We start from the raw sequence: 17,562 nt of genomic DNA, 5'->3' as shown, positions 1-17,562 counted from the left end.
TCCCTGTGTGGGATAGGTACTGTTAGTAAAGTGGCGAGATTAGATGACCAGTGAGTAGTAGAGCCCAAGACTCCAGTCCGGCAGTGAATCACAATGCTATAAACTGGTGAAAGGAAGCCACAGATCTTTTTAAGATTTTATTTACTAGGCAAAAACATGATTATACTCGACACATCAGGTTGCAGGCTAGAAGGAAACTAAGTTATTAAGTTCCAGGGGCAAACAAAATTAACCCAGTGTCCAAAGATAAAGGATTAGTAACTAAAAGGAGGAATTATATAGATCAAGAACAATATCCTAAGGCTGTGGTCCCTTTAGAGAGAAAACCTGGTCAAACCATTTAGCCTAGATTCTGAACATAGGCTTTTCTCAAAATCAGTTTCACACATTCTGAAGGGAGCCATAAACTCTATGCCTTTGAACTTAGAGCTATTCCTTCACAATCCAGAATTAGAGCTGTTTTTCCCTTTCTGAAATGATGTTGCAGTTGTCTGTCTTAACAGCTGGTCTTTAGAGCTGCCCTTATCCATTTTGTCTGTGTTCCAACACTACTGGGCTATTTCTTTGATACCATAATATACAGAATATCTAAAAGCCAACAGCTGTTCAGATCTGAAGATCTGTGGGAACCCGCCTACCAATGAGGTTGTTCATCAGGGACACTATATGATTTGAAGAACAAACAGTAGGATTATTGCAGGTTCTGACAAACTCAGGCTCAAAGGATAACTCTCCCAAAGAATCAGGAGTGTTCGGAATGTCAAGTGATTGGGAGTCTCCTTGTGAAGGAGGAAGGGTTCTGATTGTGCCCTCTCTGAACTGGCCCTCAAGATTACCTTTAGAAGGTGACCCCCGGATTTCATCTTCTGTAGAGGGATCCCATGTAGCCCTAATCCACCTTGGTTTCCAAGTGCAGTTAGCTGACAGTGAGAAAGCTGTTTGGGGCGACTGCCCCATGTGGTTGTCCAGATCTGTAGCAACACCTGGTATAGAACAGTGACCTCTAGAGTTCTTTTTGCTGTCTTTGCCATCAATTTCTCTTTTTTCCCTTAACTGGTTACCATTAACTTCTTTTCCAAATATTTTATGAGTATCTTTGTTATTATTTGAGCCAATGTGTTGAAGATGACTACAGGAAGTACTAAGTGTGCAAATCTCATTGGAAAGTACAGTTTCCTGTTCATCCAAAATGCATTTCTCATCATTTACACTGTGATTGTCAGGATTTGCCTGAAATGCAGAAGATGAATTTAAACTAGGATACACAGCTGTGCGTGTTTGCTTTTCCGCGAAAAGATTATAATGGGGTGCAGAAGGGAGTTGCTTCAGTGAATTTGCAGATGTGTTCTGATATTTGGCTAGATTTTGTTTTGACTTGTTTGCATAGAATTCATTATGTTCATCCTTCAATTTATACTGTCCCCAAAGCCCTCTTTTAATCTTTTTAAAACCTAGGTGGAAAATTTCTAGAATGTTTAAAAAAAGTGAAATAGTGGCTATAGATTGCATAAATAATAGAAATATTGTCTTTTCTGTTGGTCTTGAGACAAAACAATCGATTATATTTGGACATGGGTGGCCATGGCATTTAAATAGAGGCTCTAAGTGAAATCCATATAAAAGGTACTGTCCGATCATGAACCCAACTTCAACCACAGAGCGAGTGAAAATGTGTATCACATAAGTGCAAAGCAATGTTCCTCTGAGTGGTGCTTTATTTAGTTTCCTTTTCTCTAGCTGACAAAGCTCTTGCTCCAATCTCCTCCGATCCCCAGCCATTTCAAACTCTACCCCTTCCAGTTCTCCTCTTAATTGAGCTTTCATCCTCTGCCTCTCTTCCTCTAGAACTCTCAGTCGGTACAAAGCATGGCCCATGTAGACCAGGGATGGTGAAGACACAAATATCACCTGCAGAACCCAGTATCTAATGAGGGAGATGGGAAAGGCCTGGTCATAGCATACATTTCTGCAGCCTGGTTGTTCAGTATTGCAGATGAAGCCAGACTGCTCATCGTTCCAGACATCTTCAGTTGCTACACCCAGAACAAGCATCCGAAATATGAACAGGATGGTGAGCCAGATCTTTCCAATCATGGTAGAGTGGATGTGAACTTCCTCCAGAGTATCTCCAAGGAGATTCCAGTTCCCCATGTTTATTTAGTCAGTATCTTAGCTCTGAACCCCATCACATAGGAGGCAGATAAATTCTTCCATTCTGAAGGGAGTGCTGTTTCTTTAAAGCAAACCTATGGCCAAAATATGAACAAAGCATCACTCTTTCCATGTGCTAGTTGCTTTACTTTTTCCCTAGATAGTGATAATCTGTTACCAAGAATGTATTTTAGATGTCAGGAACTTAAAATCACTGATGTTTAGACATCATAATACAGTGGGGAAAAAGTGATACCTGGAGGAGGAGGAGGAATGTATGTATTCTCTCTTAAGAATATAATTGGGCTGGGTGGGGTGGCTCACGCCTGTAGTCCTAGCACTCTGGGAGGCCAAGGTGGGAGGATCGCTTGAGGTCAGCAGTTCGAGACCAGCCTGAACAAGAGCAAGACCCCCATCTACTAAAAATAGAAAAATTAGCCGGGCATGGTGGTGTGCATCTGTAGTCCCAACTACTCGGGACAATGAGGCTTGAGCCCAGGAGTTTGAGGTTGCTGTAAGCTAGGCTGATGCCACAGCACTTTAGCCCAGGTGACAGAGCGAGACTCTGTCTCAGAAAAAAAAAAAAGAATAATTGGAGAGTTCCCTATCAGAGAGGAGTCTTTACTAAGCTGAAGTTTGCTGTTATTTTTTTTAACTGGGAACTTTTGGAGAAGTTTCTGAAACTACTGACTTCATCTTACAAATCGTATTTACTAAGATTATTTTATATAAAAGCTTTAACCAAAGTCAATGATTTTTAAATCTCATGTATACACAAAGGAAAATGTGCTTCATTTGATAATTCAGTAAGATATAGCATTTAATGAAACCAGAGGAAATAGATCTGGCTCTGTTATAGGAATTTAGATTAGTTTTTTAATCCAAATTTAAATGAATTCTGGTTTCTTTCTGGCAGTTGGTGAGCATTTTCAGAAATTCATTTCAGTAATATTTATGAATATTTATAAAATTCTTATTATACTTTGCTATGAAAAATTTTGTAAATATGTTAAAATGAACTCCAAAAATTCTCAACTGTTTTATGATATTAGATATTACTGGATAAATTGATCACTAGTATGGTGTTACAATAGTATTATAGAAATTTTCATTGTGACGATATTTAACCTATTTAAGACATGTAGCTTGCTTTTTTGAAGGAAACAATGGGGCAGGTTATAATTTAGCTACTTGGATTATGTGCCAGTAGGTTCTATAAGATTGACATCCTAGGATATCTCAGACAAAATATATCCCAAAGGAAAGATTTAAAAAGTGATTTTTTTTTTTTTTTTTGAGACAGAGTCTCACTGTGTTGCCTGGGCTAGAGTGCCATGGCGTCATCCTAGCTCACAGCAACCTCAAACTCCTGGGCTCAAATAATCCTTCTGCCTCAGCCTCCCAAGTAGCTGGGACTACAGGCATGCGCCACCATGCCCGGCTAATTTTTTCTATATATTTTTAGTTGTCTGATTAATTTCTTTCTATTTTTAGTAGAGACGGGATCTCGCTCTTGCTCAGGCTGGTTTCGAACTCCTGAGCTCAAACAATCCGCCCGCCTCGGCCTCCCAGAGTGCTAGGATTACAGGCGTGAGCCACTGCGCCCGGCCAAAAGTGATTTTTTTTATTCTATTTCATTTAAAATATAAATGTATTTTCTATCCCCTTATATGAAGGGAAATGTTGCACAATCAAACAAAATACTAAGATATTAATACAAGACGCATTCATCACAAAAATCCTATGAGGTATGTTGTTTCCCCCATTTTACAAAGGAAACTGAGGCACGAGTTAATTTACCCAAGGTCACACAGCTGGAGCTGGTATTCAGTTCCAGTCAATGTGGTTCTAGAGTCAGCTCCTAACTGTCATTTTGCCTCTTTGAGCAAACTTGAAATTTACATGAAAGAAACATTGAGATGATCTGTTTCTCTTAAAATTTTAATTATTTCAATTTAGGGATGTCGAACAGTGATAGTTTTGGCTTTTTAAATAGCCGGTTTTAGAGTCTTTAATTACTTACTTAAAGTTTGATATGATTAATAAGACTTGCAAAAAAAAAGCATCAGCCTTCTAAAATTTAGTTGTATTCCTGAGATAGAGAAAATTTCTACTGACTTTATTATGTTAATAACAGTATACTCTGACCCAACAATTCAAAGCACTTTGAAATGAAAGGATGTTATTCACGTTATTGTTCATAATAGTCATAAGTTAAAAACATCCAAAATAATTATGAGTACAAGAAAAGACTGGTTAAATAAATAATGATACATCCACAGTGTGATACTATGCTACCAGCAGAAATGACAAATATATACTAATATAAAAAGATATTTGATATATTGTTTCGTGAAATTCAGGTTATAGAATAGAAAAGTATGGCCCATTGTAAATTTAGTTATATGTAGAGATGCATACTGAAAAGTCTAGAGGGATATTCATCAAAATATTAACTGTGATTATCTCAGGATAATAGGATTACAAATGACTTAATTTTTTGTAATTATATGTATTTCAGTTTTTTACCATGAACATTTTACTTTTATAATCACAAAAAGAAAATGAATTTTTTCCTTAAAGAACAAGAACATATTTCCTAGGAGCAGTATTATTTAGCTTTCATAGCAAATGACATGAAAACTTGCATACACAGATCCAGTACCATAGAATTCAAAAGCAAAAGATAAAAACATTTCAAACAACTCTTTCTTAATTAGCTAAAATAGATTAACACAAACCTTTCTTAGTTTGGGTAAATCTAAGGAGCAAATCATGCTTAGAAGTTATACCATGGCCATCTTCATCTTATTCTCTGTATTTGCCCCTTTGCAGAGGGTGTAGAGCAAATTCAGTGCAGCTGGATGCAGTGAGTGAGTCAGCCATTAACTAAAATCCATTCCCCTTTCTGCTCATCCTTGCTTCTAAAACAGCGCTGTCCAATAGAACTTTCTGCAACAATGGAAGTATTCTCTATCTGTCCAATAAGGTAGCCACTAGCTACATGTAGCTATCAAACACTTGCAATAGGGTTTGTGTTTCAGAGCAATTGAATTTTTAATTTTAATAAAAATTTAAAGAGCTACATGTACCTAGCAGCTGCTTTATTGGTAAAGATAAGGAATGTTTCTAATATTCCTAATAACACAGTGCAGTCTAGAAGACTAAAGTTATGAGCCCCAAATTAAGCTGAGTAAATGATTCCTCTAATTCAGAGATGTCAAATTTAAAATACTAGGAGATATTTGTGTGCTTTTATTATTGTAATTTTTGCCATTGGGGGAACCCAATAAAGTGTCATTGTTTTTGGTAAAGTGAGCCACATTTCTAGTACCAAAAAGTCTTTCTTACTAGGTAATAACTTCTTAGTCATCAGCCTTAAACAATCAGTGATCATGTCCAATTTCATAGTTAGATAAATCCTATTTCTCTGTCTAGTTTTCAGTTATTAACAATTACACTGTACTTTAGGTCATTAAAGGAATCTTCAGAATAAGTGGCCTGGTGAGATGGCCATGATAGATGAGTATTTCTTCCCTGGGCCTCTTTGCCAACTAATAGCTACTTTTCAGATTAAATGCAGACATTTCAACAGGGAAAAATTTTATATATATGTATACATACACACACACACACACACACACACATACACATTCATGTTTCTATACTATGTATTATATAAATTAGATGTGTGTAATATATAAATTATTAATAAAGTTGAATAATGCTCAACCTCAGTAGTCAGAAATACAAATTTAAATATAGTATTATTTTTTAACTATCAAAATGCAAACTTTTCAAGATTTATAATACCTTCTTTTGGCAAAGTAGAGAGAAACTGTTACTCCCATATACTGTAGGTAAATGGATACAGCTATTTAAAAGGCAGTTTAAATCTAACAAAAGTAACATAACATTTCTGCTTCTGGATGCTTGAAATATTCATTCACCAAACACACTCAAAGACACACTGTATATGCTAGCATGTTCACATAGCACTGTTGGTAATTGTATAAAATCAGCAACAGTTTAAATGTCCAGTGGAGGACTGATTTCAGTACATCTTCAGCAATTCAGAGAATAAAGATCTCTATGAACTAATGCAGAAAGATCTCTGAGTCCTATTGTAAAGCGAGTTATAAAACAATACATGTATCTCTTACTAAAACCTATGTTTTATAAGTATGTCTAATTAGCTAAAATAGAGTAACACAAACTTTGCTTAGTTTAGGTAAATCTGAGAAGCAGATCATGCTTACGAGGAGTTTTACCATGGACATCTTCAGCTTATTCTCTGAGGTTGTCCCTTTGTGGGCATAGGGCAGATTCGGTGCAGTTCAATGCAATGAATGAGTCACCCGTCAACTAAAATCCATTTCCCTTTCTGCTCATCCTATATAGAAAAAAAGCCTGCAAGGATACACACCATACTGTTGTGACTGCTGACAGTGGTCATCGCTAGGGAAGAAGAGCAGGTTTGGAGTGGGAAGGTAAAAAAAGCTTTTATCTTTTAAGTTCTTGTTTGAATCTTTGTTTACTCAAATCTTTGTTTACTCATATTCTCATCCTTGCACTTAAATTTAAATTTTTTTAACAAACCCAGATCAGTTTTTCTCAAAATGCTAAAACACTAACTTTTCTCACTGTATATAATTAAGTATATGTACCCCTTTCAGACTACATTAACATGTTTAGATGTATGTTTAATAAATAACATATGTTGATGAAAAGGAGAAAAATTTTATTTCCTTTGTTCAGGTGACCTAAGACTACCATTTCAGAAAACAAAATGAACAGCAACCTGGATTCTATACAGGAAGAGGACACAGGCTTCTCCGCTTTCAGATATGACATTTTACCTTTCATAAATAAATCCAACCCACTCCTAGGAGAGCCACTAGCCACATGAAAGATGAGAATCTGATCACAGATGAGAATCCAAAGAGTCCAGGTACATAGTGTGCACCAGAAAGCTAGTCCCAGGTTCCTCGGAATCTTAGACATACTGTTAGAATCTTAAACTAGCATTCCAGAAAATTCTCAGTCTTATTCTGTAAGATATTTCTACCATTCATGGTGTACCCACATAGATGTCTGTTCCTATACTCCTATGATACTAACTTTCAGAATTTGGGGAACACGATATTGTTAGATCGGTAGCGGAGGGTATGGGTTTTCTAGTCATTACCTACATTTAAATTCTACCCCCTCAGACAAGTACTTGATTGTTAAAAAGAGTTTCCATATCCTCATCTCTAAGATACAGAGTAATATCTACCCTTCTAGGTTACTGAAAAGATTAGCAATAAAGCATATAAAACACCTCAAGCAGTAGTGATCTCTCTACTCAAACATTGATCTGTTTTAAAGTGATTATCAAGAGTCTGACACAGGCATGAAAAGTTTTTATTATCAGCATAGTATAGTATTGAAGGATTTTATCAAGGAATCTTCAAAATATATCCTCCAAGGAGAGCAAGTCTTTTTTATGGGATACATAGATGCAGACCATGCCTAGGAAGGACCTGATCTCCGGTTTTTAGTACCCTTCTCTTTTCTCTCTTCCTCTTCCCTCTCTTTAGATTCAGAAGCTCTTTCCTTAAATCCTAAGGTCCTTTTGTAAGCAGTCCTTACAACTGATCAGTCGAGTGCTGTTTTTTCCTCATTATAAAATGGTTAGACTTTGCCAAGACTTCTGTTTCTTCATAGAGGTTTTCCATTTTTTTCCTCCACATGGCTCTTTTTATCAATTGACTCACATTAGGGGCAGGTCAGTTTGCTGGGGATAAGAAAATGTTGAAAAACACAGCAAATAAGACACAAGCCAAATAAGCAGCAATAGCTATCCAAAACCTTGGGTCTTTCAGCAGTGCTTTATCAAAGCAACTAAACACGGTGTAACCTATGGACATTCCAGCAAATCCACCGGCAATGTGAGCTGCAAAGGACACCTTTGGAGAAAAGGGGAGAAAATGGAAATAAGTGAAGAAAATGCTAATTGCATGTTTCAGTTGCATTTCTCTTACTCAAACACAAATACCATCACAGTCAAACAGGAGTCCTAAAAATCTGGAGAACCAGGGGGTTAGGCTAAAGAGACACAAAACTCCATGTGCACAGAGAAGAAATGCTCTATAACATGCAAAGCTAAATCATTTTCACCCATTCTCTGAGTACACAAGACGGAGCCATTGTTTCTCATTCTTCTTGATCATCAGTGCATTTAGGATGGTTCTATATAATGCCAACCAAGAGAATAGGAGTTGAGTCACCCTAAGGGATTTCTATAGAAACATAATCTGATCCCACATGAGATGTCAGAATTAAAACACAAGTAATAACGTACACACAAATACTCAAACAGAAACTACCAAATTCAAATTCAAAGACTAATCCCAGAAAAACTGGAAATCTTTTTTTTTTTTTAAAGCCAGTCAAATTTAGCAGTGGGGGGTTGAATACCAACTTTAGTGACATTAATGTTAATAAGTTCTGATAACCCACTACCATCGGACCAGCCAAAACTGGAAATCTTTGTCCTTTTTATCACAAATTTATATGGACCCAAATTTTCATTGCTGTTTTTCCAATCCACTTTTTATTGTCTGTGAACAGGGCTTCTCTCCTATTGTGGAATAGCTAGCAACATGGCAGGTGCAGTGGAGTTGAGCACATTGGTCAGGGATATGAAAGAGTTAAGTGAAAAGGACGATCCAAAAGTCTGATTTCCTTAAGAATTTTCTTAACTTCCAAATGGAAATCTGACTGCCCTAAATCACAGAGTGGTAGTCCCTATTTGATGCCCCTTTTTGATGGGTAAATTCAAAAAGGAAGAAACCGAACTCACCGCAGACCCATTTGCAGGGACAAAGAACCTTCTGTAGAGAGCAAATCCCATGTCTGATGCAACTAGAAGGAGAAACACCCTGATGAAGCCCCAGGATCTCCGCAACAGTAAGCCAAATGTTTCTGGTTCCCATAATAATAATAATAGCTAACATTTATTGAGACTTACTCAGTGTCACGTGCTGTCCTAAGCTCTACATGTATTAACTCATTAATCCTCATGACAACCCTATGAAGTAGATACTATCCCATCTTATAGATTTATTCATCCAGGTATTTACTGACCATCTTCTATGTGCCAGGCATTATTCTAGGTGTTAGATACAGAGCAGTGGACAGATGAGACAGCACTACCTCATGGAGCTAAGAGTCTCCTGGATGGGAGGCAAACAAGCAAGTAAAACATACAGTTTTACCGTCAAATGGTGCTAAATGCTATGGAGAAAATACAAAGAGAGGAAAAAGAACTGGGAATGCCACGTATAGGATGTGATTTTTTAATAGGAGGGTCAGGAAGGATCTGTCTGAGAATATGACATTGGACAGAAATAAGGGAGCAAGCCATGCTGATATTTGAAATAAGAGTCTTCCAGGGCCGGGTGCGGTGGCTCACACCTGTAATCCTAGCACTCTGAGAAGCCAAGGCGGGAGGATCGCTCCAGGTCAGGAGTTCAAGACCAGCCTCAGCAAGAGCAAGACCCCCATCTCTACTAAAAATAGAAAGAAATTAGCCAGACAACTAAAAATATATAGAAAAAATTAACCAGGCATGGTGGCGCATGCCTGTAGTCCCAGCTACTCAGGAGGCTGAGGCAGAAGGATTGCTTGAGCCCAGGAGTTTGAGGTTGCTGTGAGCTATGCTGGTGCCACAGCTCTCTATCCAGGACAACAGAATGAGACTCACTCAAAAAAAAAAAAGAAACCAAGACACTGAGGCTCCACTCTCATCCATGATGCTAATTGCCTCTCATTACCATCAGGAGTACTGAAGGTGGGCCATACAAGGACATTCTCCAATAGAACCATGAGAGCCAGAACTTAGACATTCTTTAAATAAATCAGATCTGTGCTGCAAAAGGAGCTTCCGGTTTCTTGGCCTAAAAGAACTCTGCCCTACATGTAGGGTGCTTAGAAACATCTCTTGCAGACAGCACATTCCACACCCATCCCCCAGTTCCCTGTGTTCTACTTAGTGAGCCACTGTGTCCTAGGAGATGGAAAGGCCTAGTCCTTGCCTTTGGGAAAATAGCATCAGGATCACGTGTTCTGGCTAGTTCCCCTTTCAATACTGTATTGATGTTGAGGTCACTGGACAGAAATTGAGGTCGAGGAAGTACTCAATATGAATTTCATTGTAAATGACTATCACACAAAGTGCTGGATAAATGAGGCTGTATCATATTTTCAATTCGTTGTGTTTCCTGATCCAGTGTAAATAATATACAAATAGGACTATGAAAGTACAAGAAAACCACTGCCAGAGAACAGGGCAGACTTACCTGTAAACTGTTGTTTTGGTCTGGTCTTCCACAACAGGCGGCCTCCTCTCAAAAAAGTCTTTGTAACCATTAGCGTGTCAATATCTGGTTTATCTTGACCCCTTCCTACATCTCTGCCTGGCTCTTTCCTCTTTCTGCTTCCCAGGGGAGTTTGCTTCTGGGCTGCTGCAGCCTCTAAACTCAAACATAGCTTCCTCACCTGAAAAGCCCTTATTCCAATAAACCAAACCATTGTGCTCATTAAAAATTTGACATTCATCTTAAGAGAATTGCCTTTATATAGATTTCGTAAAGGAAGAAAATGTGAGATTTCTTTAACTTTTCCCAAAGGAAAGCTCAGTTGCTTAGTTAGAAAACACTTGCCTAAAATAATGCTTGATGAAGGAAGATCCTTAAGACCAATTGTCCTTCAAAATTAAGAAGACTATTTGCCATTTAAAACAAAACTAGGCTGGGAGCGGTAGCTCACACCTGTAATCCTAGCACCACTCTGGGAGGCTGAGGCGGGAGGATGGTTTGAGCTCAGGAGTTCGAGACCAGCCTGAGTGAGATCCCGTCTCTACTAAAAATAGAAAGAAATTAGTTGGACAACTAAAAATATATAGAAAAAATTAGCTGGGCATGGTGGCGCATGCCTGTAGTCCCAGCTACTCGGGAGGCTGAGGCAGAAGGATTGCTTGAGCCCAGGAGTTTTGAGGTTGCTGTGAGCTAGGCTGATGCCATGGCACTCTAGTCCAGACAACGGAGTGAGACTCTGTCTCAAAAGAATAAAAATAAAAATAAAAAAATCTAAACTGGTATACATGTTTCCAAGGAAATGTGTTTCAAATAAAAATGTATTTGTATTTTATTAATCTGATGTGAGTCATAACTCTCCTCATTTTCAATAGGAGGTGAACGAGGCCAAAGAAGTTTTGGAAATGACATGTGCCAAGAATTGAGGCAAGTTAATGCTAGCATGTCCTGCCTCCTCAGTGAGATGTTTGTAGGATATAATAAAAGCACATCATTCAGTGATTTTATTACTTATTTTAAGAATGACATAATATTACACAAACTATCTTTTGAGATACCCTGGGCATGAGGAAAGAGTTTTCACTCCAACATTGAAGAGTATTAAAGAAGTATATTAAAATCATTTTCCCATTATGGGTATAGGGCTTATTTTATGAAAGTCACCCATAATTACCTAAAAGAAGCAGATTGACTGAAGACTCAGGTAACTTGTGTCACATTTTTTTTGTCAAATGATTCGTCCCTTGGTCCTGGTTGTGACTCTTAACAAATCAGGAGGTAACCCTGCTCCTGCAGTGACTCTCTTGTCACCCAGATACTTGCTCTCCCTTCTCTGCTGACAATTTTCCCTTATCTTTTGGATGTCTTGTGGAGAAAAAAGATTATCTACAGTATGGTATAAGCTATGAACAAGTGAATTATTTATATCAGGATGAAATATTGGTGTTTGTACAAATAAATGGTTCATAAACTAAATTTAGTCTATTTTCACAGAGGTAGCTACCTCTGTTCTCATAATGTGGATAATTGAGCTCTTGATACCAATTGGCAAAATCATTTTTTCTTCCTATGTGGACAGCCAGAATCTTAGGCTTTATCACATAACCTCTGCCTTAGCTTTCAAGTCTGACCCCAGGGTGTGGCTGTCTCCCCACAGCTCTCGTGTGGGCACAGCTTCACCTGGAGCAGGTCCATAAACACAAGTGACTGTCCCACCTCTGTTCTCGTTCTCTTCTACCTTGTTAGGGCCTGCTGCCATCCAGAGTCCCCCCTTACATTCAGACTCAGCTAAACTTCCACCGCCCTCTCCTCATCCTTCCTAAACTCCTTCAGCTTGAAGTGCTGGAATTCTCGGAGATTAGTCACCCCCCTAGTTTCTGGGCCTCTCAGTTCCTAGACCCTCCACTCTCTCATCATCAGTCCTCAACCACCACTCCATGTTTGTGTACTAGATCAGTTTTGTCTTCTTCATCTGAAAATTCAGAAATTGAGGAAGAAGACAGATCATATCAGTGGTTTCCAAGCTTTCCCTTTGCAGGAAAAAAAAAATATATATATATGTATATATAGATTCCAATATATGAAAGAGAAAGTCCAGTATACAAAACATAAGCGAAGATATTGTGGCTGAAGCAGAGGGAGTGCCTAAGCCCTATTCCCTTGGCTTCCCACACTTCAGAAAGACACAAAAAGCAAAAACATCATGTAGCCACGTCTAAGAACTACCCCTAAAGGTCTGTGAAAACTCCTCCATCTATCCCTTTCTGCGTAAGGCCAGAAGGCTGACAATTCTTTCCGACTCTAGGCTAGCAATAATCTTATCATCTTCCGCGTTAGTGTTTGGGAAATGTTAAAAGGCCTTCTGAAGGCTGAACCAATAAAATTGAAGGTATTATCAAAGTTGATTATGTGAAATGGATCATTCTTATCAAACCCAAATAAATCAGACTTGAGGGGCCGAGGGCAAAAGAATTCAGGGTACATAGCAAAGCTCCAATAATTGAATTCTCTGCAAGCCCAGCTGCTGAAACTACCTGCTATAACCTTAAGACCAGTTTTACCTAATGGCTGCTGAAATGACCCACCACAACTTTAAGACTGTTTCTTCCTGCCACCATCACTCACCAGTCACAGCTTGCTGGCTCTCAAAAGCTGCTCTAGTGCCAATAGTCTTTCTTTCAAAACAATATATAACATACGTCTTTCTAATAAAACTCCCAGCCTTTTCTTCCTTCTTTGGAAATACCAAAGACCACCCAGGTCTGTGTGTATGCCCCAAATTTCAATTCAGTGATTCCAAATTTAAAACGTTTCATTTACAGATTTGTCTCCATATTTTATTTTGACTTCAACAGTATAAAGTGTTCCCACAACACACTTACTTATAAGGATGATGATCAGTAGTCTGACAATTCCAAAGGCAGGAATCATTTCTCGAAAATTCTTGCAAAGAGATAAATAATAATCATAAAAGCTATCTATTGGTAAGTGAAACCCCACTACTACTCCCTCTTCAGCTGCCTTTCATTTAAAATAACGTTTGAGTTTACAGTATTTGCAAACCAAAGCATGAGTGTAACAGCCAGGCTTCCAAATGTATTTGGAAAGTACAATGCTAGTATACTTTGGAGAACAGAATGAAACATGATGTTTAGTTTCATGGTATAAACTAGACAACAATTTATTAGATGATGATAATCTAAATACAAGTAATATAAAATCAACACTTAACATATCAATAAATAAATAGATAAAATCCCGGCAGGGTGGCTCATGCCTGTAATTCCAGCACTCCCCAGAGGCCAAGGTGGGAGGATCGCTTGAGGCCAAGAGTTTGAGAACAGCCTGGGCAACATAGCCAGAGACCCTGTCTCTACAAAAAATTTAAAATTAGCCAGAGTGGCGGCTCACATCTATAGTCCTAGCTATTTGGGAGGCTGAGGCAGGAGGACCACTTGAGTATAAGAGTTGGAGGTTGCAGTGAGCTATGGTCATGCCACAACACTCCAGCCTGGGCAACAGAGCAAGACTCTGTCTCAAAAAAAAAAAAAACGAAATATTTCCAAGCTTTTTTTGTTAATATTCATTTGATACCTTTTCATCCTCTTTCACAGTAGTAGTTAGCAAAGACTTAACTAAAATTTAAGTATTACCTGTATTTTTTGAGATAATTTCAAAAGTATTGAAAATATTGGTCAAAAACCATTGTTTGATTTTAGCTTTGAAAATTTTCAGTCTATCTTGCAGTATACACTTATGTGTCACTAGAGAACTGCTGAGTCAGACATTTCTACTTTAATTTATTGAGTTACTTCTCCCTTCCCTTTCAAATTATTACTCTCTTCCCAAGGAGTAAAGATGCTGAAATAGGCATATTTATTCTAAATCAATTATTTTCAAATTCTTGTGACCATGCCCTATAGTAAGAACTTATTTGCATAACAACCCAGTACACACATAAATCAACAGTACTTATCCTTATTACATGTGGTACAGATACACACTGATTTTTTTTTTTAATTTTGTTTAATTTTTGGCAGCAATCCCTTAAACTGAGTTCATATCCATTCATGGGTTACAATGCAAAGTTTAAAAACCATTTTTATAAGTGATTTCTATGTTTGGAATAGTTTTATAATTGCTTGACATTTTTCTTACTACAGTATTTTTAAAAGTATGCCCAAAAGGTTAAAGGGTTAAGAACTAATCAGGATTTTAGCCTGTTTTAAAAAGTGGTTGGCATTCTCGCATACTATCATGAGAGTGTAAAATGAAATGCCACCTTTAGAGAGCAATTTGGCGTATCCATATAAAAATTTAAAGCCTTTTTTTTTAGACAGGGTTTCACTCTGTCACCCAGAGTGGAGTACAGTGGCATGATCAGAGCTCACTGCAGCCTCAAACTCCTGGGTTCAAGCAATTTTCCTGGCTCAGCCTCCCTTGTAGCTAGGACTGCACCATGCCCAGCTAATTTTTTTATATTTTGTAGAGACAGGGTCTCGCTATGTTGCCCAGGCTGGAGTGCAGTGGCCATTCACAGGCAGGATCATACTGCACTGCAGCCTCAAACTCCTGGCCTCAAGCGAGACTACAGGCACACACCACCGTGTCTGGCTTTCAGTAAATATTAATAAATGACAATTCCCTGAACCAAATAACAGTTTTTGTTTGTTGTATTTTTTTTTAATAAAAAGCCCATAGACTTCATCTCCGAAGTTCTTACCACTAGAACATTCATAAAATAGCCTCCCATCAGAGCATAGACTCCTCCTGAAGCACCCACTAGGGATTTGAGTGGGTCAAATATGGAGCTGGCAAGGGATCCTAAAGAAATAAAACACAAAGAATCAGACATGACTGTAAGAATATGCAAGATAAATTTTTCTAATCTAAGATAAAAATTTGGGAAGTTTGGTCCATTATCATATTAACAAACACCAAATTCTTTTTATCCCTTTCATACTTGTAGAAGTACAGCTATGTAAGCTAAGTACTACAATTTTTCTGAAACATGAAATGTTCATTAGAAAGCAGTTTAACAATAACAAGAGCACAGACTCTGGAGCCATAATTACCAGCTGTGTGACTTCAGGAAATTATTTAACCTCTCTGTGCCTCAGTTTCCCTACCTACAAAATAGAGCTATTAATAGAACTTACCGCAATGGATTACCAGGGGAAGTAAATAAATTGATGGATGTATTGTGCTTAGAATGCTGCCTAACATGTAGTATATACTTGTTAGCTGTTGTTTCAAAATATCCTACGTGTTTAGTCAAACCGATCAAAATACCTGAGACATTCCAACATTTCATTATCTAAGGTCTATCTTTCTCAATGAGCCATGATGTTGCCTCATAATCCTTCTCAACATACCATTCAATCAGATTCCCCAAGCAAGATGAATCCCGTTTTCTAACCCAATCCTAGATTTCCTGGGCCAAAACAAGACTTTATAGACCACCTTATACAAATGGAAAGATGTTCTCTCTGTACCACTTAGTTCTATCACGTGGTCTCTTCCTTTCAAGGCCCTCCTTCATTCCTTAGGATACAATACAATAAAATACCTACTTTGTGCAAGAAGGACAAAGTGTCTATTCTTAGGAATCTTATAAATAGTGGAGCAAACAACTATTATAAAATGGGGAATATAACCACTATTATGACTAAAATACAATAAATTGGTTGTACAAGCACTTAGGAAGGAATGACTTTCTCAGAAGAAGAGTGGAACCCCTGCTACTGTGAGGAGAAGGAGATAGCATTTTGATTAAACTTGGAAGAATGGGGGGGCGAGCAAAAAACAAAAAAAAAATTAAAAATAAACTTGGAAGAATCTTCAAGATTTGGATAAGGAAAACAAAGGAGAAGAAGGTATTCAGGACTTAGGGAGCTGAAAAAGCAAAGACATGGAAACAGAGGTATATGGATGACTGTAGATCTATGAGAAATAGTATGAGAACAGTGATTCTCAAATGCTAACCTAGAGTCTAGGGTTGGAGTGGTTGTATCATAATCACATGAGAAATTTATTTTTAAAATACAGATGCAAATGTCCGTTTCTGGCAATGATGGAATAACAAGAATGGGATTTACCTTCCTATTTGAAAAAGCCAAAAGCACTGGACAAAATATATGAAACAATGGCCTTCAAGATACTGGACATCAGACAACAAAGAACAGTGAACCCTGAGAGACAGGAAATAAATTAGATGAGTTGTCTCCAATGAAGAGAGAATTCAGGTACAGAAAAAATATTTGAAGAAATTATGATTGAATTTTTTCCAAAGTTTGATGAAAACTATAAACCCACAGATCCAAGAAGCTCAACAAACCCCAAGCACAAGAAACACGAAGAAATGTATACCAAGGTACAACAAAATCAAATTATTCAAGACCAGTGAAAATCTGAAAAGCAGCCAGAGTAAAAAGACATGTTTCCCACTAAGGAACAATGATAAGGATGATATCAGCTTTCTCATTGAAAACAATACAAGTGAGAAAACAGTGGAGCAATATCTTTAAAGTATTGAAAGAAAAATACTATCAAGCTTATTTCTACACCTAGTAAAAATATCTTTTAAATATGAAGATAAAATAAAGATTTTTGTTTTCAGATACAGAAAGGCTTGAAAGAATTGATGACCTGCAGACCCATACAACAAAAAATGTTTTATGAATGTTCTAGTGGTAAGAACTTTGGAGATGAAATCTATGGGCTTTTTATGAAAAAATCCTAGCACTTTGGGAGACTGAGGCAGGAGGATCTCTTGAGACCAGGAGTTTGAGATCAGCCTGGGCAACATTGTGAGACTCGGACTTTACAAAAAAAAATGTTTTTTAATTAGCCAGACATGGGATTTTGCTCCTATAGTCCCAGCTACTCGGCAGGCTGAGGCAGGAGAATCATTTGGGCCCAGGAATTTGAGGTTGCTGTGAGCTATAATCCCACCACTGCACTCCACCCTGGGCAACTGAACAAAACCTCGTCTCAAAAAAAAAAAAATTATTTTTACTTCATTAATGGCATAAAAAAACTTTTCAATAAA

General features: G+C 37.7%; 2 protein-coding genes across 2 annotated transcripts in view; both read right to left on the bottom strand.

Annotated features, from left to right (window-relative positions):
* Positions 1-606: 606 nt before the first annotated feature.
* On the bottom strand, positions 607-5,051 carry GJA9 (gap junction protein, alpha 9, 59kDa). The gene is made up of 2 exons (XM_012646739.1): positions 4,893-5,051; positions 607-2,246 (listed from the first exon to the last, which is right to left on the bottom strand). The coding sequence occupies exon 2, from the start codon at positions 2,149-2,151 to the stop codon at positions 607-609; it is 1,545 nt and encodes a 514-aa protein (XP_012502193.1). The 5' UTR covers positions 2,152-2,246; positions 4,893-5,051.
* Positions 5,052-7,910: 2,859 nt separating this feature from the next.
* RHBDL2 (rhomboid, veinlet-like 2 (Drosophila)) overlaps positions 7,911-17,562 on the bottom strand; it is a 28,266-nt gene continuing 18,614 nt past the window's right edge. The window contains 4 exon segments of the mRNA XM_012646737.1: positions 7,911-8,102; positions 8,999-9,060; positions 13,394-13,454; positions 15,235-15,335. Coding sequence (XP_012502191.1) covers positions 7,923-8,102; positions 8,999-9,060; positions 13,394-13,454; positions 15,235-15,335 — 404 coding nt within the window. The 3' untranslated portion in view covers positions 7,911-7,922.

The sequence above is a fragment of the Propithecus coquereli genome, unplaced genomic scaffold, assembly GCF_000956105.1.
Source record: "Propithecus coquereli isolate 6110/MARCELLA unplaced genomic scaffold, Pcoq_1.0 Scaffold249, whole genome shotgun sequence".
Classification (NCBI taxonomy): domain Eukaryota; kingdom Metazoa; phylum Chordata; class Mammalia; order Primates; family Indriidae; genus Propithecus; species Propithecus coquereli.
The sequence above is the reverse complement of the archived record's forward strand: the minus strand, read 5'-3'. Positions and strand labels throughout refer to the sequence as shown.

What these genes read in the sequence shown, in the direction of transcription:
- GJA9 (XM_012646739.1), bottom strand. Translation starts at nt 2,151, where the DNA reads ATGGGGAACTGGAATCTCCTTGGAGATACTCTGGAGGAAGTTCACATC.